This window comes from Eublepharis macularius, chromosome 16 (genome assembly GCF_028583425.1).
Source record: "Eublepharis macularius isolate TG4126 chromosome 16, MPM_Emac_v1.0, whole genome shotgun sequence".
Lineage (NCBI taxonomy): Eukaryota > Metazoa > Chordata > Lepidosauria > Squamata > Eublepharidae > Eublepharis > Eublepharis macularius.
The window spans coordinates 45,554,600-45,580,041 of NC_072805.1; the positions used below are offsets into that span (position 1 = coordinate 45,554,600).

General features: G+C 44.8%; 2 protein-coding genes across 2 annotated transcripts; one reads left to right on the top strand and one right to left on the bottom strand.

Moving 5' to 3' along the window:
• Nucleotides 1–2,884: 2,884 nt before the first annotated feature.
• On the bottom strand, nt 2,885–9,547 carry LOC129344327 (cytochrome c oxidase subunit 4 isoform 1, mitochondrial). The gene is made up of 5 exons (XM_055000919.1): nt 9,481–9,547; nt 6,191–6,270; nt 5,301–5,465; nt 4,798–4,929; nt 2,885–3,398 (listed from the first exon to the last, which is right to left on the bottom strand). The coding sequence occupies exons 2-5, from the start codon at nt 6,267–6,269 to the stop codon at nt 3,262–3,264; spliced, it is 513 nt and encodes a 170-aa protein (XP_054856894.1). The 5' UTR covers nt 6,270; nt 9,481–9,547; the 3' UTR covers nt 2,885–3,261.
• Nucleotides 9,548–10,425: 878 nt separating this feature from the next.
• EMC8 (ER membrane protein complex subunit 8) lies at nt 10,426–23,084 on the top strand. Its single transcript, XM_055000861.1, has 5 exons — nt 10,426–10,676; nt 18,637–18,713; nt 19,508–19,577; nt 20,778–20,872; nt 21,535–23,084. Exons 1-5 carry the CDS (start codon nt 10,467–10,469, stop codon nt 21,692–21,694), a joined length of 612 nt encoding a protein of 203 aa, XP_054856836.1. The 5' UTR covers nt 10,426–10,466; the 3' UTR covers nt 21,695–23,084.
• Nucleotides 23,085–25,442: the final 2,358 nt, after the last annotated feature.

Sequence of the window (25,442 nt, forward strand, 5' to 3'; positions counted from 1 at the left end):
AAAATTCCTGCATTCTGTTAATCTTTAGAGATTCAGTTTTCCCTCCCAGAAGCACTTCTGAAATTACTGGACACGCAAGATAAAACGGGAGATGCTGGCCCAAGGTGCCTCTTTAATTGACGTGGCTCCTTCTCACCAGCTAGTGGATAAAATCTTACCTGCTTTAACAACAACAAACACATCCCAGGATTCCAGAGGGATAGCTGAGTTCATCTGTTGCAGTGGACTCTGTAAGTTACACTGGAATAACATTTCGACACTCTGTAAAAGTACAGTTTCTCTTCATACAATTCTGCCTTTGAAAAGACCTTTTCATGTGTAAGATTTTTCTTTAAGAGGAGGGTCGGATGAAGCTTGTATAGTATAGAAACAAGTGGTCCCCCACAAACAGATTAAAGGGGTATGTGTGTGTAACACATTTCCTAATAGCTTGCAGCTTGCAGCTAAACAGGTGAACAGCCTCACTGAAAAATCACAATAGACCCCAAAATTTATATCTGCTGCAGTAGCATAGAGGTTAAGTGGCTGGGTTGTGAATCAACACTGCAGGTTTGAATCTCGACTACTGAGCTCAGCAGGGGGCCTTGGATAAGCCGCTTCTCTCAGCCCCAATTCTCCAGCTGTATTGTGGGGATAACAACAACACTGACCTCCTTTACTGCTCTGAGTGGGCACTAATATGTCTAGAAGAGCAGTATATGAGCATAGTTATTACGACAGCTTCTTTAGCAGTGGTTGGGCTGCGAATCAGCATTCTGCTAGTTCCACTCCTGCCATGAGCTCTGCAGGGGGTCTTATGTGAGCCCCTCCTCTCGGCCCAGCTCCCCAGCTGTATTGTGGAGAAAATAACAACACTGACTTTGTTCACTGCTCTGAGTGGAGCACTCCTCTTGTCCAGAAGAGTGTAAGCAGTTATTATTTCAATCTGCGATGTTTGATTGACAAAGGCCATTTCATACATGCATGGATGAGGAAGTAATCGCCAAATAATGAATCTATGAAACCTGACCTCATTTCCCCCAAGGCCAATACACACACTTTCAAGGAACTGGTGATTTTCAAATAGAGACACTCTAGAGTGGGGCTACCTCTGCAGCAGTAACACTCAGAATGGGATTGTGTAGTCAGAAGCAAAACTAAGAATTGCTTTTTTTTTGCATGTTGCCTGACATACCCCATCAGATATCTGTTGAAGACCCCAACAACGTAGTCTCTCTCTCTCTCTCTCTCTGCTGCGTAGGCAAATAGAGTTGCTGGATTTACAGCAATCATGTGAAAGAGGAGCAGGTCAGCCAGGGCTAAACAGCAGATGAGTTCCACTATCCTAGAACAGCACTTTCCTTTGCTCCAAAGGAGTTAATCACCACCATTCACTTCTATGGGAGAATCAAAGAGAAGCCTTCTTGGACGCCATTGACATGGGTGGGAGCACTGACCCATTATACGCTGCTCATCCCAACACAAGAATCAATGCCTGCTTTCCACCCTGACTTTCTGGAGTGTTTTTCTGGATCATGCAGGAGGGTGGCAGACTAGAGAGAACTGAGAGAAATGGATATAATACTGTATCTACTAGTAAAGTCTTTGGCGCCCATAGACACACCCCCAAAGCAGCAAAAACAGGGGCTCTACACAGCATGCAAAAAAAAATGGTAAATTAACTTTTTAAAACCATACTAAAAAAAAACCCTCTTGCGAATATAACATGGACCAGGCAGAGCCCCTGCCTGTCAGTTAAAGGAGAAAACCTCTTCAAACCCAAGAGCTCATAAAGCGTTGCAGGTGGGTGAAGAATTTCCAAATCGTTCTCTTGGGTTACAAGTGCCACGTTAACTTTCATTCTAAACAGCTTTGCGGAATAGATTAGAATGAATAAGGTTTAAAACTAATCTTCTCAACTATCCAACCAGGTTGGGGGGGGGGGCGTTGTTTACGTAGAGTGAATTCACAGCTAAGTGGTCACCCGTGTAGTTCAGCCATCCATACTTTGCACACACTCAGGAAAGACACAAGGCAAGGATGGTGCTAGCTTCCTGGAAGCTGCCCGCAAGCAGACCTCCCTGGGGGTCCTTGCAGGGGGGTCCTTGCAGACCCCCCCTGATGAGCTGCAGCAGGCAGAAGCGAATACAATATTGCACCCTTAGCAGCCTCCGTTACACAGATAAGAGAGCTGTATTGTAGGGAAATGATCTCAAAGAGGTGCTTCACTAACGAGTTAGGGACCAGAGACTTCACCACCACGTTGCCTTAGGTACGATCTATTGCTTTAAGTATGTGTTCCCATGTATTATCTGTTGCTTTAAGTATGACCCATTGAGTAGTTCTATGTCGCCTAATGCCAGTCCTAGAATTGCTTATGCTCTGTTTCAATAATTCTATCAACTCTGTATTGGATTCTTGCTAATGCTATATCTTTGTAAACTCATATTTATTTACCCTTTGGCATTGTTTAGGGAAATGTCCCTGAAATTGATTGTACTGGTCTCCCACTGTGTAATCCGCCTTGAAATAAAACAGTAGCACTCACAGGCAAACAAATGTATTGCCTGTACTGCTATTTGCACCCAGGTTTCTGGTGTGAAATGAGTCGTTTTCCTGTAGATGATAATCCACTAGAACAGTATATGTTGTTTTGTCTACACAGTAGCCCTGCCTCATGGATGCACGCCACAGAATACTTGAGATTATTTACCCTTCGAGTTTTTGCTAAGCTCCTGGGCTCAAGCATCCTAAGTACTAAGAGCTAAATTAAAATACCTCCCACGTACAAAGGAGGCTTCCAAAACTAGTAGATAAAATAAACGCACCTGGTGTCCTGCCCTTCACCACATACATTTAAACAAAAAATGCTCAGAACCAAATGAAGAGAGGATTACGGCACGGGTATTTTTAAACCACAACTTTTAATCTTGCTGCATACGTTTTGCACTGAAAAAATAGCAAAAACACAGGATTTACACTCCCTTGGACCCATTCCCAAGTGTGATTCTGCATTAGCCTATATGAGCTTCGCGACCAACGTTTCAACCTTTGCAAGTTTCACTAGCTATAACAGCCTATACACACTGAAAGCATTTTAGGACAAACATAAGAAATGTTTCAAGTAAACCAGACATTTATTAAGATGCATGTTTCAATGGGGGGGGGGGTTCTTTTTTCCCCCCTGCCAAGCACAGAAGCAGCAAAGTCACATGGAGATGATGGAATAGTTTCAGAATTTCAAGCCAGAGCAGGACTGGAATTCACTGGAGTGCTTTCATTTTATTTCTTCCACTCATTCTTGTCGTAATCCCATTTAGCAGAGAAGCCTTGGATCGGGTTCACTCTCATATCCAGCATTCTTTTGGTCTGCATAGCAATCCAATCTTCCGAAAAAGTGTGGGGTACCGGCCCATAAACTGCAATTAGAGAAGCCCATTACAATACTTATCAATACAAAAATCACAGCCAGCCCGGCTTCACTCCCGCTATGAGTCCACTGAACACGCAGTCTCTCCAAGGTGACTGACAGGGCAATCCTACAAACAGTAACTACAGTCAAAGCCCATTGACTGGAGTAACTCTGCTCAGGATTGCACGGTGAGAGACATTTCAGGGACAGGAAGCCCTTCTATCATGGACCTAACCAGCTTAAGATCTTTGGAGGGGCGCGAAGGGAATTTAGTGCAAATGAAATTTACAATGAAATCCTAAACAGAGTTACTCCAGACAGAGTTAATCCTAAACAGAGTTACTCCAGTCTAAGCCATTTCACTGTTACTGTCCTCCCCACCAGCACACTGGGCCGAGTAACAAGGTACTATCTGTCTTCAAAACACACGTGAGAAATTGATCCATAGCCAAAGCACAAAGGAGTCCTGCGGTACCTTGAAGTCTACGATTTACTGAAATGTCAACTTTCATCAGCTAGAACCTGCATTATTTGATGCATGAAGTGGGCTCTATCGCACTGAACTTGTTTTAATAAATCTGTTAAGACTTAAGAGGCCACAAAACGGGGAGGGGGGGCACACAGCGGCAATGGATTAAACAAGGCACTCCTCTGCAATTAGCCCCACTGCCATATTTCACCTAGACACCAATTTCAGACTGCACTGGTGCAGAGAAGTTATTTCCATTGGATAAAATATCAAGAATTTGCTCTGTAAATTCAGAGTTCAGTTCCATGGTCAAGTGTAAGGAGTTAAGAGAGTCTTCAAGCAAGCCACCAAGGAAATTTTATAAACCTTGTTTCAATGTGGGATATTTAGTCTGCAAATGCCTGATTTAGGCGTGTGTGGATGAGTGAACTAACTGCAAGGCTGTGTAAATCCAGCTGGTTTGCATATAAAGACCAATCCTTCAAAAAATCCCTCCACTCCACATTAAAAGGAAGCTTTGAAAACAGCAATTGATGGAGCGGCTTTGCTGTTACACAAGTGGAGCGGCAACGTGTTGCAAAGAACTGCGGCAGCGGGTCAGGGTACAAATAGTCAGCTGCCCTCAATATTCCATCTCTCAAGAACACTGAGCGTGCTCCGTTCTCAAGCTTTGAGGTGCTGGAAGAGGGAGGAGCAACAGGCCAGGATTTCATCTGTTTTTCAACTGACATAAAAGTATTTTTCAACGTAAGAAGTTGCCTTCATTACCCTAGTGTGCTAAGATGCTGTTCTAAATTAAATGTAAATCCTGCGTGCAAAACATACCAGCGTGTGGAAACCATACATTCTTTTCTGGTGGCTTCTAGCATTCCTCAGTGCATGCTCACTCACTGTACGCGGATGGTCAAGGGGTCATCCTGAATTGCCAACCACTCACCGTACTTCCTTTGCCAAATTACAATGAAGGCGGTGAAGCCGATGAAGAGGAGTGCACCACCAATAACGGTCTTCCATTCGTTTGATCCCTTGTTCATTTCGGCAAAGCTCTCGTGGAACTTGATGCGGTACACTGAAGGACAAAAAAAAACCCAGAAATGCCCCTTTCTAGTGTTTTGAGATACACAAGACACAGCTGCATTGAGTTCAAAGTGATTCATTAGTTTTAAAAAATCTGTCCTGCCTCCCAAGAGATAGATGGTTCCTCCAACAGTCATTTGAACTCTACAATCAACCCTGAGAAGTAGGTTAGGCTGAGAGACTGGGACAGTCCTAAGATTAACCAAAGAGTTCCAGGGCAGAAGGAGGATTAGAGCCCAGACCCCACCCCTAGTCGTCATCCACACTCTAACCACTACACCGGCTCTCAATGATTTGCGGATTAATGCTACCTGAGCCAAATTCTCACCCCACACACCACCACCAACACAGATGAATACCTACATGCTACCTTCTCATCAATCGAAAGGGCAGCCCAGGAGGCCTTCTCTTTTTCCTTCAAGGCCATCTGCTCAGAAGAGAGATTTCTTGCATATTCTACTGGAGGCAGAGGAGTATTTCGACTGTCAATGTAAGACGGCAAAGTGAAATCCTCCGTTTTTGCAACACCTGTTCAACCGAGAGGGAGACTAATTCAGATAAGATACCAAAAAAACCATGCAGCTTTAATCAATAACAGAATACAGGGATCCAACTATAGGCTGATTCCGCACACGTTGGATAATGCACTTTCAATGCACTTTATCAATCATTTGAGGTGGATTTTTTGTTCCGCACACAAAAAAAATCCGTTCCAAATGATCTATAAAGAGGATTGGAAGTGCATTATCCAACATGTGAGGAATCACTCATAGATTCGGCACTGCCATTTCTGCCTGGAATTGCTTCCTTAGAATTACTCCCAGCCAGTTATGTGGAACCTTTTCCAATGCTTTATTTTTCCATGAAAGGTTTTCCACCCCACATATATAAATATAGTCTTGTTTTCTGCAGTTTTTAGTGCTGTTGTGCGGCAATTCAATCATTCCAGGCAGGCTATATGGAGGATATGAAGCATGGATAAACCCCAGTGCTTGAATTAGGTCCAGGCTATTTCAGTGTCTTTACCTTCTCTTCAATTTTGCTAACGCTATTTAAATATTTCAATTATTTATTTAAATTAGAATTGGAAGCTTTCCTCTCAAAACCAATATTGCTGCTCCTAACAAAGGCAAAAGTCTCTGTTGCCACCCTAATCGTATACAGTGCTGGACAACACTTAGTACAATGAACTGCAATTGATAAAAGAACACACGGAGGGTTAGCAAGCTAAAGAAACGAAGCTGCAGACATACCATGCCCATGAGCCCTCATGCAGATTGAAGTAGAAATGGCCCGCTTGCCAATAAGGCTACATGCCCTAGAAGCCAACATCCTGAAAGGGGAAAAGCATAAATTAAAGCATCAGAAGTTAATACAAATTCAGACAACGCAACCTGTTACTTAAGGTACAAGAGCAATTTGCCACTATTTGAAAACACTGATAGAGACTTATGACTCGGCAACTAACTAACAGAAGGCCTAATGAGAATAATCGGGCAAAGAAAACAATTTTAAACCTGAAAATCACAAGGCTACACAATACAACATCAAGTCGGTTTCTTGTCACAAGAAAGGACTAGCCAAGACTTTTCTCATCCCACCCTCAACACCAAGGGGGCAAAGTCAAACAAGATCGCAGGAGAGCAAACAACTTCAGGTAGCAGAAAAAACAAATTTTAGATATATTCACACATAATCTTTTAATACTGAGATGCTCCTTACCTGGCCACCTTTTTCCCAAACTCTGATGCCTTGGCCTACGCTTACTCTGAAATCCCAATGTGTTCAATGGTGCAAATTGAAATCAAGACCACTGCAGTCTCTGAAAGGCTCCCGGTGCCTTGTCAAAAGCTCCCTGAGAGAAACTCATTGGGGCCCCCCTCCTTCTCCCCTCCAAAACGGACTCACATTCATTTCTCTTCAAACTTTGAATGACAACACTTAAGCCTGCACAAGATCTGCTAGAACCCTCTCAGTTAAACTTCAAGACATCCAGCAAGGAAGAACATGTTAGGCAGGCCTTCGGGGCAGCATTATATGTCCACTGCGGTGATTCCTGTTTGGATGTCTTTAATTTTATTGTCTTTTATTATTTTTATAATGGGCATATTTTTGTAAGTTGTACTGAGCAAGTCAGCAAGCAAGACACTGCTTATCTATTAAAATATTTATCACTCGCAATCTGCAAGCTGAGGGCCTTCTTCAATACAACAAGCATCTTTTTTTTTTGGCCTATTCCTCACCTCACCTCCTTTGCCCCAGCTGACAAAGAATTCTTGAGAGCTTGCAAGCTTGTTCACCAATTTGTGACACCTGAAACCGTTCCTAACACAAAGGCACTGTGGTTTTCGGCTTTGTTCCAACAGGTTGATGCAGGCATCTACAATTCTGTACCTATTATTATTATCAACAACATAATTAGATTTCAAGGAGTGCCTACTTTTATCGTTACTGGAACCAAGGATACTATGTAGTAAACACTATACTGGGCTATTAACAGCTTAACGCTAATACCTACATATTTTCGGTGCTAGGGGACGCAGTCTATTGCAGTGTAAGAGTACTGGACCAAGACATGAACCCCCCCCCCCCCCGCCCAAAACCCAAGAAAGATTTGATGGGAAAACAGAATTCTTTCCAAGGATATTTTCCCCAAAACTTTTCCTACAGAAAAAATTGCAAATTTGGGAGTTTTCTGGAAAAAACTCCTGTAAAATATTGTCATTTAAGATGAATAAAATGTTCCCAAAGACAAGGTTTTCATACTCTCAAAATGTATAGCATGAAAAAGATGTAAAAACTGAAAAAAATTGGGAGTTCACCTCCTATGAAATATTTTCTCTTTTTGAGTGGGAAAACCCCAGACCGTTACTTGTTCCAAACGTACAGCATGAAAAACTATTGAGAATTTCCTCATTTTTTCCAAAATAAAAATTGGGCAACTTTGGAGAGCATTGGAGGAAGGGGGAAAAACCCTCTTTCAGAAATGTGTTTTTCTTTATACATGAATAATTTTTGCAGCAATATATTATGAAGATAACACATTGTTAAAGAGTTCATCATCTAAACAACAGAGCTGGGGTAGTACAGGGTTTAATTACTTGGACTGCAATGTAGCACTTTACTAGATCAAATCCCACTACTGCCATGAGCTCAGTATTTAATTTTTTTTTTTTACATTATTTACATCTGAATCCTAAGGAGAGTTACTTCAGTCTAAGCCCATTTATTTCAAAGGGCTTAGACTAAAGTAACTCTTTTTAGGATTGCACTGTTATAGTCTGCTTTTCTCACAGAGACTCAAGGCGGATTACGCAGCGTGGACTAGTAAAGTCAATTTCAATGCCATTTAAATAAATACATAATAGGGTATATACAAGCAAATCCGCAAAGTTTTAAAAACCAGCAGAAATCCAAAACAGACTTGAAGACATGCTGAACAGAACATAAGCAATTCTAAGACTGACATATTCAACAACACAGGAACTAGCCTGTAGGATCATCTTTACAACAACAGCAGTAAAGTCTACAGTCTATCAAACTTTAAACCAATAGTAGTAAAATCTGTAGTTTACTTGGATAAGCTACTCCTCTCAGCCCCATCTCCCTAGGTGCATTGTGAGAATAACAACAATGACTTTGTTCATGACCCTGGGTGGGGCACTAAACTGTTTAGAAGAGCGGTATATAAGCAGAGTTATTATTACTTAAGGTGTGGAGTGGGCTAGTTATTCAGTGTTGCGCAGGCATTCTACACATGCTCAAAGGCACTACTCCCTTAAGCGCTGAGCCTGTCTTCAAATACAGTTGTCACCCAATGAACTGTTGTTATTAATTTGGCAGCTCTACTCATTGGGACTCTGAGACGTTTCTACCCACTTAATTTTCTTCACTACAAAATGCGTTTCCTATCTTCGACTTTTATTTATTTCCAGAGGGAAGAAATTAAATATTGCGCACGTTAGGGCAGCACAGCAGTTTGCAACTCTTTCTCCAATTTAATCTCTTTCCACATTTTCTTGCAAACCTCAAATTTGGAGGCTTTTAAAAAAAAAAATTAAATTTGTATTTATTTGTGCAAAACAAAAAAAATGCTGGAAAATCCTAAAAAGGTCTCCAAATACCTAAAAATAAGTCCACACGCAACTGCCTGCCTCTCAACCTTGCCTACCTTACAGAAAGGTCTTTGTGCGTGACCCTAGGAGGCAGAGAAGGGTTGCCATCTCCAGCTCGGGAAATTCCTGGAGATGTAAGGGGGAAAGATGGGGGGAAATGGGGCTGGGGGAGAGACCTCAGCAGGGTATAATGCCTTAATGTCCACCCTCCAGAGGAGCCGTTTTCTCCAGGGGAATCGATCTCTGTGGCCTGGAGATCAGCCGCAATTCCAGATCTCCCGCCGCTACCTGGAGCTTGGCAAATGGTACAAAGTCGGTTAAACCGCCTCATAGGTCACAGCCGCCACATTGGCCCGAAGAAGGGGCGTCGCAACGAGGCTTCTTCCCTCCCTACATCCTTCCCTCCCGGGGCGCCGGGCCTCCCTCACCTGCCACGCTCCAAGCCCGCCTGTGTCCTCTGCGCCCGGAGTGTGAGGACGGAAGGAGGAAAGGAAGCCCAAAGCGGAAACGCGGTGCACGACGGGAACGAGGTAGGGCGGAAGTGCTTCAAGCCCACTCGCGTCCGCTAAGCCCGGAGTCTGAGGGCGCAAAAAGGAAAGCGGACTCGTGATGCACGACGGGCTCCGGAAGGGCGGAAGCGCTTCACTCTACTCTGAACCAGAGGCAGGAAGCTGGCAAGGCTGCCGCCGCCCTTGAGTGGGAGATCCCGCTTGCTGCAGCCGGCTGGGTTGCCTTTGTTGCAGCCGTACGGCGGGGCGGGGAAGCGTGCAGGACTAAAATGGGTCAGCGCGGTGCAATGGCCGGAGCTCTTTGGGGTGCAATGCAAGCCAGCTTGTTTTGGCTGATAGGGGCTCCCGTTGCTTGCGAACTGGAGAGCGTTGAGGAAGGATCTACACGTGGTGCGGAGGTCGAACTAAAACGTTCGGCCTACATTCTTGGATAAAATCTGAGTCGATGAGGCGGACTACAAATGACATGAATAAATAAAATTTCAGTCCAAACACCGAGTGGGCTCTGGAAAATAGAGATGATGGTGGTGATAATGATAATAGCGCTTTCAATTGCCTCACCTCATCCAAGACCCAACAGGGCTACAACAGAGGGTGGCCACAAACTCTTCACTCCGCAACGCAGGGAGGCATAGAGTACATTCGCCTATTTTCCTCCCCGCGTTGCTATTAGAAAGAAGCCAAATGCTCCAGGTCCGCCGACTAGTGCTTCCATAGAGGCGCTAGAGTCCTAGAGCGGCTCTCCCTGGGCGGCGGGTCGGACTTCCGGCCGGCGAGGCGGTAACCGCCGTTCTAGGCTCGCCGCTCCTCTGTGGGCCGGCGCGTGCGACGCTTTTGCGACACTTCCTCCCTGCCCTGCTTGGCGGCGGCTGGGCCCGGGCCGGCGGCGGCGGGTTTCGGCCGCAATGAAGCTGAGCACGCAGGCCTACTGCAAGATGGTCCTCCACGGCGCCAAGTACCCGCACTGCGCCGTCAACGGGCTGCTGGTGGCCGAGAAGCAGCCGCCGCCCCCCCAGCCCCGCGGCCGGGAGCCCCCCGCGCTCTTCGTCGACTGCGTCCCGCTCTTCCACGGCACCCTGGCCCTGGCCCCCATGTTGGAGGTGGCCCTCACGCTGGTGAGTCGGGGGCAAGGCGGGCATGCGCGGTCCGCCTCAGGGCTCGCTGGCCAGCCTCCCGGGGTGGCCGGGGGATCTCCCGGAATGACAACTGATCTCCAGGCCACATGCATCATTTCCCCTGGAGAAAATGGCTGCCTTGGTGGGTGGACTCTAGCATATAGTCTCTATGGCCTATCTCCTCAGGCTTCCCTCCTCAGGCTTCAAAACCCACCCACCCCCAAATCTCCAGGAGTTTCCCGCCCTGGAGCTTGCAAGCACTATATGTACAGCACCTAGCACATTTGAGCCTTAAAAAAAGACAGTTGACTTGTATCCAAGGAGAAGCAGTAAAATAAAAGCATACATTCCAGACAGTCTGTTGCGGCACAAACAAAAATGAGTCTCTTGTGGCCACTTAGAAGATGAACAGATTTATTGTGGCAGAAGCGTTCATGGACAGGAGCTCCTTCCCTCACAAAACAGGAGGTTGAAAAGCCCATGAAATGCCACATGGAGCCCTTTGGGCCTCGTTGTTGACAATTATATATCTATAAATCTCTGACAACTGAGGATCCCCCTCACGCTGGGCTCTAAACCCCGAGAGAATCTTCTACCACAAGACATCTGTTAGTCTTGAAAGTGCCACAAGACTTAAAGATTTTATTTTAAATAATGTGCTCTTCTGGTTGATAGGCTGGCAAGTGCAGTTATTTTGGAATACAGGACAGCTCTGTGCATGTGGTGTACACAATGTGCATGTGTGTGTAGACACAAAGTGCATAAAGCGAGGAAAAGGTTTACACCTGAGCATCATAACAGTGTCCATAATTAGTGTTGCTAGCCTCCAGTTGGGGCCTGGAGATCTGTAATTACAATTGATCTCTAGACTACAGAGATCTCGGGGGGAAATGGCTGCTTTGGAGGGTGGACACTGGCATCATACCCTGCTGAGATTACTTCCCAAATCCTGTCCTTTCCAGGCTCCTCCCCCAAATCTCCAGGAATTTCCCAGTCCAGAGTGGGCAGCCCTATATCAGGGTGACACCATCACCTTCCTGCCCACGAGGAAACAAATAGCTGCCCAACATTGGAAGAAAAGTCCAGGCCTCCTTTGTAAACAGAATTTAGGCTCCTGATTACTCTTCACAGTGAAGTAGAGCCTCTTTCACAGTGGAGTAGAGCAGTGTACCCTATTACCGTGCCTGGTCCAAGTGCCAGCCTGCCTCTGCCTTCCCAGCCTCTTATCAGCAGCCAGTTCCTGGTTGGGCACATGGGGTTGCCAGCGCCAGTATAGGACTTTCCTGGAGATTTTGGGGGTGGAGCCTGGAGATGGCAGGGTTTAGGGAGAGGAGAAACCTCAGCAAGGTGTAATGGTGTACAGGTCATCCTCTAAAGTGGCCATTTTCTGTGCGGGAACTGATCTCTGCCATCTGGAGATCAGTTGCAACTCTGGGAAACTGCCAGACCCCACCTGGCAGTTGGCAACCCTAGATGGCTATATGGTTTAGGGACTGAAGCACTTTCCTTGTGAGGAAAGTCTGTGGCTTCTCAGTTTAATGGGGAGAAAGGGACTAATAGGGAGCAACCACAATAAAGGAGGGGAGAGAGAGAGAAATTTTTCTCCCCTTACTGCAGTATTAGAACTCAGGGCTCCTGATGAAGCCAATGGGCAAAAACATTCCAATAAAAGGAAATACTTTTGATTTATTTAGTGTTTACATCCTGCTTTTCCGGCTAAGCAGGGCTACCATATTTATTTACTCAACAAGGAATTAAATTGTGAAATTTACTGCCTTTGAACATAGTGATGACCACAATCATAGATGGCTTTAAAAGGGCATCAGATTCATAAAGGAGAGGTCCACCTGTGGCTAATGGCTATGGTGTGTAAAGGAAATCTTCATATACAGAATACTAGTAGTAGGAGGTCACCTGGGCTTCAGTAAGTCTTTTGTAGTTGGTTGTGAGAGCCGCATGAAACCTTGAATGCATGAAGCTGCTGTATACTAAATCAGACCATTGGCTCTCCAGTGGCTCAATGGCAGAGCATCCGCTTGGTACGCAGAAGGTCCCAGTTTCAATCCCCGGCATCTCAAGTTAAAAAGCATTGGGCAGCAGATGATGTGGAAGACTTCTGCCTGAGACCTGGGAGAGTCGATGCCGGTCGGAGTAGACAATACCGACTTTGATGGATCGATGGTCTATCCAAGGCAGCTTCATGTGTACATGTGTCCTTTGTGCAGGCAGGTGTCAGGAACAATTTGTATGCACTCTTATTTGAGGGCAGGTACTTATATCAAAGAACTGAGGTAGTATAGAGTAAGACAGGAAGTCCCCAGTTTGAATCAGCTGCCTATAATCAAGGGGGGGATTTTAGGCATGCCATTCTTCCTTTCAGCCTCAGGGTGCCATCTGCAAAACAGGAATAATTCTAACATTATTCATACTAGCAACAAAGCCCATTGTGGGGAAAAATACAACGGGCTCTAGAAGGGGGAGGGGGGCAGGCAGGCATTGCCTACTCCTCTGATCCTGATCCTGGCCGGGTGAAGGCGGGGGGCAGGCATTGCCACCTGCTTTGCTCCTGATTCCGTTCGGGTGAAGGCAGCGGGCGGGCATTGCCACCTGCTGCACTCCTGATCTCAGCCAGGTGAAGGCAGGGGGTTGAAATTGCCACCTGCTGTGCTTCTGGTCCTGGCTGGGTGAAGGCAGCGGGTGAGAACTGCCACCTGCTCTGCTTCTGATCCCGACTGGGTGAAGGTGGTGGTCGGGCATTGCCACCTGCTACGCATGTGATCTTGGCTAGGTGATGACAGCGAGTGGGCATAGCCACCTGCTTCACTCCTTATCCCGGCCGGGTGAAGGCAGGGGGCCTGGCATTGCCACCTCCTCTGCTCCTGATCCCGGCTGGGTAAAGGCGAGAGGCTGCCACCTGCTCCATTCCTTATCCTGGCTGAGTGAAGGGGCGAGCAGTGCCACCTGCTCTGCTTCTGATCTGGGGGGTGGGCATTGCCACCTTCTCCGCTTCTGATCCTGACCGGGTGAAGGCAGGGGGAAGGCATTTCCTCCTGCTCCACTCCTGTTCGCTGCCTGGGTTTGCCACTGCAGCAGTGCCCTCTGGAGGCTCACCAGAGTAGGATGTGAGTTGTCTTGAATACGCTTGCTCTTTTATATATATATAGATTTTTTGTAATGTGCCTTTTTCACTGACACTCAAGACATATTACACAGTGCAAGTCATTATGATCAGCAGCTAGGACATTCAATAACAATACCATTGGGTAAGCAATGTAGACATTTGAAAAGGAGCATAAATTCAGATACAGGAATACTGAGATGAAACATTGCTGATACAAAACATAACTAATTTAACATATTAAACAACTTGGACACTACCCCGTAAGAGCATATCTAGTACACCAATGGGTCTTTTGAAAGGATTATTACCAAGTAATGTAAATGAATATATAGTCCCCTATATAATCATATTACATTGCTTATTAGGTGTCTCATTCTATTGATTGCATTGACTTAGTGTGTGTAATCCACCTTGAGACTGAGTGGAAAAATCAGATTATAAATAGTGTAAATAAATAAATGCACTTATATACCGCTCTTCTAGACAGACTAGTGCCCCACCCAGAGTGGTGAACAAGTTAGTGTTACTATTATCGCCACAATACAGCTGGTGAGCTGGGGCTGAGAGGAGGGGCTTACCCAAGGCCACCATGGCAGTAGTGGGATTCAAACCAATAGAATGCTGATTTACAGCCCAACCACTTAGCCATTGTGCTACAACAGCTTAGTAGTTGTAGTAGTAGTAGTAGTAGTAGTGTCACTCCTGATCATAGGCTGCCAGTAGCAAAACATAGAGATCTCCTGCCCATTCAAGCGTGTTAGCTGTTAACCATCTCTCAAGTGATCTTAGAGCTAGCAGGGCTCGTACCATTATAGCTCCTCTGCATTGTGATTGTAACAGAGCAGAGGAAACGTAGGCCTGTGCAAATTGTTAGGTCGCACGTAGCTGAAAAGCTGCAGTTGTTAACGTTGCTTCAGCGATGCAGCTGTTGCCCTCTGTGAAGGCTCTTCAGTGATTAACTTCCATGTTCACAGCCTGCTTAGCTGCTCTGACATCACAAGAACTGGCGTGCGTCGCTACGGTCAACTGGGAATTTTAGTTTTAATGTCAGTCGGAAGCATTGGTTACACAATTACGGCTTTCGTGTAGAAATTCCATCTTGCTACTGAAAAATTAAGCTTGTTGTTAAGTGATGGACATAACTCTTGCTGCTCTAGGGGTGGATAATGAATGATGCAGCAGCCGTGACTTTTTCCGAGCGCACGGGGTTTGCACGATCAGCCCCCAGTTCAGTTCCTAGCTGAAGAAATTGAAATAATTGCTTAATCATGCCATTTCTGAAGTTCAGTAAGCAGGCTGAGCAAACTAATTACGGAGAAATTGTATTCGTCCATTCCAAACTGCTGAGCTCGAGTCAATTAGAAAATGGATGCCGGTTTCATGCAGTTCATCCGTACGGCTTGCCAATCAGAATCCATGGCAGCTTTCAAAGACTTAATCATGGATAGTGCAAGACATCTTGGAAGGACAACGTGTTTGTCCATATTTATATAATGGTTTTTTATTGAGCTGCTTTGTGTCCACCGTGTGGGCTGGTTATTTGCAGATTGATAGGCTAGGAAATGAAATGTATGTTTAACTCTGAGGCCAACAGTCCTGGTTGTTTGTTCAGCCCAAATCCTCAAAGTGCAGCGTTGGTCCCAGTAGCAAAGTGATTGGAAGACTGCAGGTGAAGGCAGCGCTGCAAGGAAACATGAAATAACAGTTGCGTTCAAGGAAGGGCCCATTGTCCACACCTTATCTTTTTGGGCTACTTATTTAACACAGCTAAATGTTGAAGTCATGAAGTTTAGAAGACCTTCAGAGTAGATCACAGAGTTGATCTTTTAGTCCAGGGCACCACATATCAACTGCCTGTCTCAATGAAGTTGCACATTTTAGACCGCAGCCAACAAAGAGTGCCTGGTAAGCATAAGCAAATGAGACAGACAAGTACACTACAAGGCAAGGCAAAGAGTTTTTCTGCCCGTCTGCAGCCAAAATTCACTTAAAAAGCATCTCACAGGAATCAACAACACATACAAATTTATTTATTTCCAAAAAAACCCACAGTTTAAGTTGCCTTTCCACTCAAATTTGGGAACCTGAGGCAGCGAGCAATAAAAACATTAAAAACAATTTTAAAACCTTTGAAACAAAACGCATGAATGGGAGGATCAGTGTAAATTAGTGAAGGAATGCCAACCTCGGCCCCCCCTCCAAAAAAAGTCTTCACCTGCTGCCTCAAGACATTGATAGAAAGAGACAGACGAATCTCTCTCGGGAGGGAATTCCATAATTTTGGTGCCACAACCGAGAAGGCCCTATCTCAGGTTGCCACCCAGCTAGCCTCAGGTGGTTGTGGGGGGGGGTGTTACCCAGAACAGGGCCTTTGAAGATTACCGTAGTTGTTGGGTAAGTTCATATGGGATTACCATTGACATTTAATGTGTGTCTTGTGTGTGCATAGCTGGAGCCACATCCAGGCACAGTGAAAGGATACTCAGTTGCTTCCTGTCTTCCCTCTGATAGCTACCGGTAGTATCCCAGGGTTACTAGGCCAGATTTGTGAGCATTTCTCAGTTCTCATTGCTTCATGCAAGGAAGCCTTAGAAATGTTAAAAAAATAAAGTCACATTTGAGGAAGTGCTCTGGATCATAAAAGCTTATGCTGCAATAGATTTAAGGTACTCCAAGATTCTTTGTTGTGTCTTATTGCAATAAAATGCAGTGCTGCTCGCTTGGGGGAGAGTTAGGGCCTACACAGCTGATGTGTTCACACTTAGGGATCTTGCCAATATAAAATCATTTTTAAACCTGTAAATTATAACAGTTATTTGCTTACATGTTAAACTTCTCCTGCAGGGAGTTTTGGCAGTTTCTCAGAGAATTCTGCAGCACTTAAAGATAGTGAAGCTGTTGTGACCGCCAGTCATTGACAAAACCAGAATAGAACAACTTTCTCTTTTTTTCCCCTCTGTCTTCTGAGTGAGAGGGAGCTTAGCTTGCTGTGTAGGAGAAGAGGAAATTTTCAGATGAGCTTCTTAATGTTTACTGTGAACGAGAATGTTTTATCCTGGCATTTGGTTTTTAGTTACAAGATTTCAACTTGCTGGCAATTAAAATGGCATCTTTAAACCCTGGAAATGGGGGTTATGATTGCGACGGCAGTTGGCTCTAAGTACAACAATGCCACAGAATGACAATTTAATGAAACACATAAATCCATGTCATTCTTTTGGAAGAGATTATTTGTGTAGCTTTGTTCTGCTTTTAGACAGTTTAATTTGGGTCTGTAATTATTCCAGCTAACCATGAGATTGATGTGTTTTGCAGGAAGCCTAGAGTTCAGCATCAGAAATATTCTGGAATCCACTTTAATTCTTTCTTTCAAAAAAAGAGAGTATTTGAGTGCGACAAGTACAATCGCTGCCGTTTTTTCCACCTCCCTCCCTATAAAGCTCTGGATTATCGTAATCTTTTTGTGAGTGGCAAACGTGGTCGATTTAAAGCTGCTGGAACATGGCCGAATCTGAGCCATGACAAATGCATCGTTTTAAATCAGTCGTCTCTCCTAACTCCCAATATGAATTTGACCCTCTAATTCACGCAGGGTATTTTTTGTGAAGCTTTGTGCCCGCCTAAATGATACATGAGGATAAAATAATAGTTTTGTTAATTAAAGTAACCGGTTCAGGAGAAAAGCAACCAGAGAAGTCTCTCTGTACCCTGTTTTCAGTTGAGCATCTTGAGATGCTGGTGTGCTTTTACACAGCCACTTTAATCCTTACCTGGTTTTCTGTAGGCCCCGTGGAATGAGGCTAGCAAGCCGGTTTTCTTCTCCTTTCCCCGTACCTGGGATCTGCAGGCAAGGCCAGTCAGTGCCCTCTCCCCTCCAGGTCAACAGGAGGCTTGGGTAAAATCCTGCTAATCTCAGTGTCTGCTCTCTCTCTAGTCGTACCAGTACCCATCACAGATCTGCTCTTCCACGCTATGGGGACTGGAAAAGGGACACCCTCCCTCGCTCCTTCAAAGACGCCTCTGTAGCTTCCCCTTTTTCCAAAGATCGTGTAGATTGTAATGAAAAATAAGGTTGTGTCTTTTAATGAAATAAGACTGGTAATTTGTAAGGGTTCTTCGTAGTCCCTCACTAACCCTTTGTTCACCCTCAGAAAACTCACCTGTGAGATTGGGTCCCCGTGTCCCATTTTGCAGAAGGGAATCAAAGCTTAGAGAATGACCTATGCAGGGAAAAACTGTGAGTCAGTAGCATACAGGGGCCTGAACCCCAGACCATCTGTGTCTACCGCACTGACTTTTAGACAATAAAATACGTAGAGGCTGATTTCCCGTAGCACGGCAGTCCAGTTGTCAGGAATGGGGGCAATAATATCTGGGAGCCACACAAGCATTTTTCTGTTGCACTCAATTTATGGCCTCAACTAAACCACATTCATCTCATTTCCCATATCCGTAAGAAGGGAACAGTAATGATGAACAAGACTGAGATTGTAAAGAACTGGTATAAGTTTAAAAGTCCTGTGTAAATTATTAACAAAAGCAATGATAAAGTGTTTCATGTGAGGGGTGCGCTGGTCACCGGATAGTCATTTTAATATACCAAGCTGTCATTCATTGATTTTTTTCTCTCCCTTCCCCAGGATAGTTTTCATTATTTGTTGGCAATGGCTATCAAAGAAAGATAAATTCATCCCCGGCAAACTTATCGCCATGGAAATGGCATCATGGTTATTTCTATCCAGCTGTCCACTAGTCATCTGCGTGCGGTTGTGCAGTTTGGGCCACTGCAGGAGATGGATATCTAAGGCTTACTGTTGTTTATGATGTCCTTTCTTTCAGATTGATTCATGGTGCAAAGAGAACAGCTACGTAATAGCTGGGTACTATCAAGCCAACGAACGTGTGAAGGACGCCAGGTGCGTTGCTGCTAATGTCTTGTCTGTGGAACCCACTTGCAAGTAGAACTGAAACTCTGCAGACACCCCCACCCTCGCACACCTTCGTAATTAACATTTGTAGCATGTTCATGATTGTAAGCTGGTTTGGGAGCCGGTGTTTGTCTGAAAAGCGGTATGAAAAGGCAGTCCACAATAAGCCAAGTATGTCAAAGGGAGAGTCAGATAAGTGGATGCAACCGTGTATCCCCCTCTGCTGCTCCAGGGGTTTCCTGGTTGCCTTGCAAAACAACAATTCTTCAGACTGTTTAGGGGCAAAAGTGGCACCTGGTTTAGCTTACCAGAAAAGCTGGCAGGAACTGGAAGGACCTCATGAAATTACATAAAAACCTTCCTTTGTTAACCTTTGCCTAAAGGCTTTTGCAATTGGGCCTTATTCAAACTGCAGGTATTACCAGTGTTAAAGCCTGAAGAAGAGCACCAGGAGGTATACAGGCAGAGCAGCAAGTGGGTAACGTCTCACTCCCAGCAGTGGCCTCTGAGCCTGGTGTAGCTTTCTGGGAACATAAGCATAATTCCTCTTGAGCTTGTCCCTACTGCATGACAATTTGACTGGTCTTGATGGAAAGGTATTATTACACGGCGGTTGTTTCTTGACGTCTCTTCCAGGTTCAGCAGATGCTCACTCTCCGAATAATGTATCGTTCTTGCTTGCAAGATCCTATGTGACGATGTCTGCATCTCACTTTTTTTTCACGCTGAGCCTGGTGAAATAACAGCAGAACCCATACAATTAACTCACCCTTCCTTTGCAGCCCAAACCAGGTTGCTGAGAAGGTGGCGTCCAGGATCGCAGAGAATTTCAATGACCCAGCGCTTATAATGGTATACGCTTTGTTCCTGCTTTCCTTAATGTTCCGTTTATAGTTATAAACCAGGGCTTCAGTTGCTGCTTGCAGCATTCCTGAATTATACTGACCTGGCTCATTTCTTTGTGGGTCTGTCAGACAGCTCAGACTGACTAGCACAGAGGGAGTTCGACACCCTTAAAACAGTGCTTTTCGAGCTGCTTTTCTTGGAAAGTTACTAGGGGTTGTTTAATGAATTAGTGAGGGACATGGGACATAACTTCCTCGAATGACAGCTTTCCTGCACATTCTAGCCTTCCTCTGCGATGCATAGCCATAGGGAAGGCTGGTTATATTTTAGATTTTGCACTCAGTTCATACATGGTAATGGTGAAAGCCAGCAGGCTGCCCTGTTTTAACAGAATGTGCATCAAAGAACATGTCCCAATATACTGAACGGTTTCCCCTCTGCTGATGAATTTGAGGGTGTGGCTTGAAGAAAGGGCTCTTCTGCAGGTGGGACTTCTCCTTCCAATGGGATTGTCTTTTTCCCAGCAAAGGATTTCTCAATTGGTGGAAGATTTTAGATAGGTAGCCATGTCGGTCCGCTGCAGAACAGCACGATTTTCATCCGGTGGCACCTTAGAGACCAACAAGATTTTCAGAGTGTAAGCTGGAGAACATTTGGACCCAATGCAGGGTTTCTGTCGCTGACCCTCCTGAGTCCCTCACCAGATGAACTGGTAGGGTTAGGGGTCCTGTGAAGCTAACCTTCTGGAAGCAGCTACTCAAAAAAAGACTGAGTGCTGGGGCTCTTCTACTTCTCAGATCATCCAGATGGAGATAGATATCAAGATGGGTAGCCGCGTTTGTAGCAGTAGAAAAGAGCAAGAGTCCAGTAGAACCTGTAAGACTAACAAAATTTGTGATGGGGTATGTGCTTTTGTGAGTCACAGATACCTGAAGAAGTGAGCTGTGACTCTCAAAACCTCATTTCATTCAAGTTAGATCCATGCGATTTTTATGACCTCATGTATATTGTGGGTCGTACAACTATCCCAGCTCGTCTCCGGGCGAGAGCACCTTCAAAATCAGAGCTCACAAACCCCAGGCAAGAACCTGCATGTAATCTCTCAGTCATGTTAAAGGACAGAGCTGTTGGGTAGAAAACGGTGCTTCCAATTTGGCATCCTCAGTCTGATGTAAAGAATCCTCGTCCATTTCTGTTCTGTGTCAGGTGGACAACACGAAATTTACAATGGAGTGCATAGAACCGACCATTCATGTGTACGAGCATCACGAAAACAAATGGAGATGCAAAGACCCCCACTTGTGAGTATTCTTGGAATGTTCCTTTGCACCTAAGCAGATCCGCGGCATCTTGTGGCAGCGTGAAGTCAGCTCTGGAGGTTTTTCTGTCTCCCTCCCTCCGATGAAGCAGCACAGGTAGATTGGCATGCCTTTTCCCGAGGAACTGTGGAAATAGTGGCCTGGATCCCACCACATTAAGAAAACTTAAGTGCTTGCAAAAAAAATGTTTAAGAAGAGGCAGTGCTTTTTTATTTATTTATTTTGCTTATTCCCTCTCCCTGAAGGTCCGCTGACGCCCCAGGACCAAAATTCCCTGCGTCTAAGCGGGCTGCAGGGGGAGGGAGTAATCAGCAAAAGTTGCTCCCCCCTCATATGAAAGCTTAAGTTTTCTTAAGCGTGTGGTTTGGATGCAGGCCAGCACTTCTTTGAGGGGTTCTCTTGCACAGACACACACCCGCCCGTTGCAATTCCCGGGATTCCACCTGGTAAGCTACATCACTCAAACGCGTTCTGAAATCTGCTGGGCCTTTGCTTGCCAGAGCAACTTTGCACAATGCTTTAAAGATTTCTTCCTTTGTTCTGACTAAAGCGGGCTTGAAAATTGATCTCTCTCTCTCTCTCTCTCTCTCTCTCTCTCTCTCTCGCTTGAGGGCGATTAATGCTTTTATTTTTCCGCTTCCTAGTGATTACTGCGAAGACTGGTCAGAAGCCCAGAGGATTTCTGCCTCCCTTTTGGATAGCAAGTCCTACGAAACGCTGGTGGATTTTGATAATCACTTGGACGACATCCGGAACGACTGGACGAACCCAGAGATTAACAAAGCCGTCCTACACCTCTGTTAGGTTTCCACTGACTTGACTTACTGGCATTTCCACTCCGCTGAAGAAAGGAAAAGAGAAAGAGGGGGGAGGGGGAATGTTGTTGAATGTAAATAGAGTACGAGCGAGCGGTCCCTTCGTGTGGAAAGCTGATGAGCTAGACGCATAACTTGGAAAAGGAAATGTCGCTGCACAGTCAGACCTTTTTAATCAGAAACCTTGGGGATGTGAGCCGTAGATTGCAGCCTCCACTGTGGGCTCCTTCCCTCCTTAACATTTTGCTGTTAACACTCAGACCAGGAACGAGATCTACCTGTCCAAGCTGTTCACGTTTAAAAAAGAAAAAAAAAGGTTTTGACTAATCTTTTATAATCTTCAGAACATAACTTTTAAAAAGATTTATGAAATATGTTTGAAAGAGTAATCTTAAGTTTATTTTTTAAAAATTGAATCTAAAACTGTAAGTTAGGGTGTGTGACCAGGTGGAGAGCTGTTGTTTTTAAGCGCTAACTGCTGGTGGATTACACTCCGCTGTACTTGCTGCTCTGACACACTCCACAGCAGGAAGCCAATCGCTTGCAAAGCAATATGTCCCCCCAATGCTGCCAAGTTTCTGAGCCGTTCCAGGAGCGCCACAGTTGCTGCCTGTCCAGTTCAACATTTTATTAGCAAGAGCTCTCTCTTGTCCATTGGAAGGACGTGAAGATGTTACAGAGAGAAAGCAGTAAAGGGCGGATTTGAGTGGCAGGTCTGTTTTATTACAAGCAACACTGCTCTTAAACTTGAGACTAGAAAAGCTGTGTTAATTTCTTCCGTGCTTCATTATTTGTATAAATGTCGTCCCCGGAGGTAAGAGGCGCTACAACTGTGCATTTCGAATCCTGAAATGTGTAGCTTTGCTGAGGTAGTGTGTGTTCTTATATGCTGGATTGTCCAGGGGTTTTTAAAAAACAATGTGATGGGATGAATGTAAGTCGCACGTGCACACCTAAGCACAGTTGTGAGTCTTGCCTGATCGCTAACTCCCATTGTCTCTTGCAAGCAGTCTTTATAAAATGGGGTTTTAACCAGTTAGTACTGACCCAGTTTTGTCCAGTCAGAATAGCCTTGTAATATATATATAGTGGTCACGTTGCGCGAAGATATCTAAAAAGTTTAGTTCTGCTTACCCATGTTGCTTTAGTTTTTATTTCTTCAAATGAGTTTACCTCTCGCTGGAGAAGGTGTGCGGCATCAGCCTTTGTTTGGTATATATTGTTTTGTTTCAGTCCTCTCGGTAACCTTTATTTATAACATTCTCTGTTAAGGCAGCAGTGATTTTATGTTGAACGGAAAATGTTTAACTGACCACTTGTTCTCTCTTGCTTTTCCCGTCTGCCCCGTCACCTTGAAATAAAACTCATAAATCGTCTTACTTTGAAAACTAACTTGTGGTTTTGAATATGTAGGCAATTATTTTACAGCGTATTCCAGCAGTACAGAATGGGTGAATTTTCCCGCCTCTGAAGATTGGTACCTCTGCATCTGAAGGCCTTAGACATTATTCACAGCTGTATAGATTTGCTAATAATGTTTTTGTAGCCAGCATTTTCTTTTTTTTTTTCCTTCTGGTTTTTATTTTTCTGTTTTGCACTAATAAAATAATTAAAAAAAAAAAACATTCATAGCTGATAGCCTTTAACAAAGGATAAAGAAAGCCATAACATCTTTAAAGCAGCAGGGCTTGTCTGGAATTATCCTCAGTACAAATTTGCCTTAGTCTTTTCCCAGGATGAACTCTGAGTAACTGGTTCTGCAGGTTTGCCATGCTGTTGAGTTTCAAACAGAGAAAATCTAGTTGTGAACACGATATGTCACATTTGCATTTGGTCCAGAGCAGATTTTTGTTTTTTGAAAAGTGTGGCCTTTTTAGAAAAGTTAAAAAAATAAACCAATAAACAAACAAACGTGCATGTGTTGCTTTAGAACAGCAAGAGAGAGTATAGTGGTTAAGAGCTCAGGACTCTAATCTGGAGAACCGGGTTTGATTCCCCACTCCTCCGCTTGAAGCCAGCTGGGGGACCTTGGGTCAGTCACAGCTCTTCCAGGGCTCTCTCAGCCCCACCCACCTCACAGAGTGATTGTTGTGGGGATAATAATAACATACTTTGTAAAGCGCTCTGAGTGGGTGTTAGGTTGTCCTGAAGAGCAGTATATAAATCAAAAGTTATTATGTTACTAAAATTTTGAGTCCAGTGGCACTTGAGAGACAAGTAAGATTTTCCGAGTGTAAGCTTTTGAGTAGAGATGGGCACGAACCAGAAAAAAAACCTGAGCCATGCGGTTCAAGGTTCGTCACATTTCACAAACTACAAACTTTCACAAACCTGCCCTGGTTTACAAATCGGTTCGTTTTGGTTCGTGAAAATGTCACACCTGGGCGGGTCAGCAAAAGGTCTACAGAAAGTCCATCCCCTATTGCGCTGGAAACTGATTGATCAGCACCAAGCTGTCTGCAGTGATGAACTGAGAAACGAACCAAACAAACCAGCCTAAAAGTTCATGGCAGTTCGTCAGAAATGGGCTCTGACGAACCACTGGTTCACGAACCAGCCTAGTTCGTGCCCATCTCTGCTTTTGAGTGTCAGAGCTCCCTTCTTCAGACATGAATGAGAAACTTACACTCTGAAAATCTTGTTGGTCTCTAAGGTGCCCCTGGACTCAAATCCTGCTGTTCTACTGCAGACCAACATGGCTACCCACCTAAACTATGTGTTGCTTTAAAACACCTGTGAAAAGGCAGCCCTCATGAGGCAACACGGCGGGTAAGACTATCCCAGATGTGCACACATTTCTCTTGCAAGTTGCCACATTGGGCTCGCACCTTGGCAGATAAAAACCCACCCACTAAGAATTGTCATTCCACCTAAGTGTTTCTCTGCATTATGCATCAGTGCTGATCATGTTGACCTACACCAGTTGTGACCCAACTTTCTGACCACCTCTCGCCACAGGCTGCATAAATCCATTTGTTTTTCTGCCTGTTGTGGCCTGAAATCAGGATAGCCGAGCCCCTGGAAGTCTACCGTAATGACCGCTGAGTTGTCTGGTGCCTAAGATGTTATGCAAGGCTAGTCTGTGTTGAAAGCATCCAGGAATCACTTGAGCAGTTGAGCAACTGTTCCCAGTAAAAATTGCCCTAAGGATAGAACAGAAATATCCAAATATAGCCCCCAACCCTTCCCCAGCTCCCAAAAAAGTTACATCAGTTAACAGATGCTAGCTAAGGGTAGTGTATGTCCTCGCTAGGAGAGGAGGTGACAAGACTGGGAGGGGAGTGTACACAGATGTCTTTGTAAATATGCCTAGCTTTTACCCTCTGCCACAAGGACTAGAAGATGACAGTTTCATGAAATCAGAGATTCTGAGGCTGGCGAATTCTGCAATCAAATTCTCCATTGGAGCTTGAGGAAGGGAACTCTGACTCTCAAAAGCTTACACTCTGAACATCTTACTGGTCTCTAAGGAGCCCATTGGACTCAAATCCTGAAATTCTGCATCAAGTGCCCTATTTCCACATTAACAACATAAATGCAAGGCAAGCAGAATGGAGTCAGGAATACAAATACTGTTTTTAAAAAAAATCTTTCAATGGTGTTTCTGAATGTGCGGCATTCCTAGCCCTCAAACGTCTCTGCTTGCAGTTTGGCTGGGCCTCTCTAATGATTTGAGGACTTCTGTGTCCACAAAATGGTGAGTGTGTGTTAAATGTATACGGGAAGCTTTTATGGGG

Coding starts and splice junctions, on each gene's coding strand:
- LOC129344327 (XM_055000919.1), bottom strand. CDS start 6,269: ATGTTGGCTTCTAGGGCATGTAGCCTTATTGGCAAGCGGGCCATTTCT. Junction 5,466..6,190: donor CATGAGGGCTCATGGGCATG/GTATGTCTGCAG, acceptor TCGGTTGAACAG/GTGTTGCAAAAACGGAGGAT. Junction 4,930..5,300: donor GATTGATGAGAAGGTAGCAT/GTAGGTATTCAT, acceptor TTTGTCCTTCAG/TGTACCGCATCAAGTTCCAC.
- EMC8 (XM_055000861.1), top strand. CDS start 10,467: ATGAAGCTGAGCACGCAGGCCTACTGCAAGATGGTCCTCCACGGCGCC. Junction 18,714..19,507: donor GAACGTGTGAAGGACGCCAG/GTGCGTTGCTGC, acceptor CTTCCTTTGCAG/CCCAAACCAGGTTGCTGAGA. Junction 19,578..20,777: donor ATGACCCAGCGCTTATAATG/GTATACGCTTTG, acceptor GTTCTGTGTCAG/GTGGACAACACGAAATTTAC.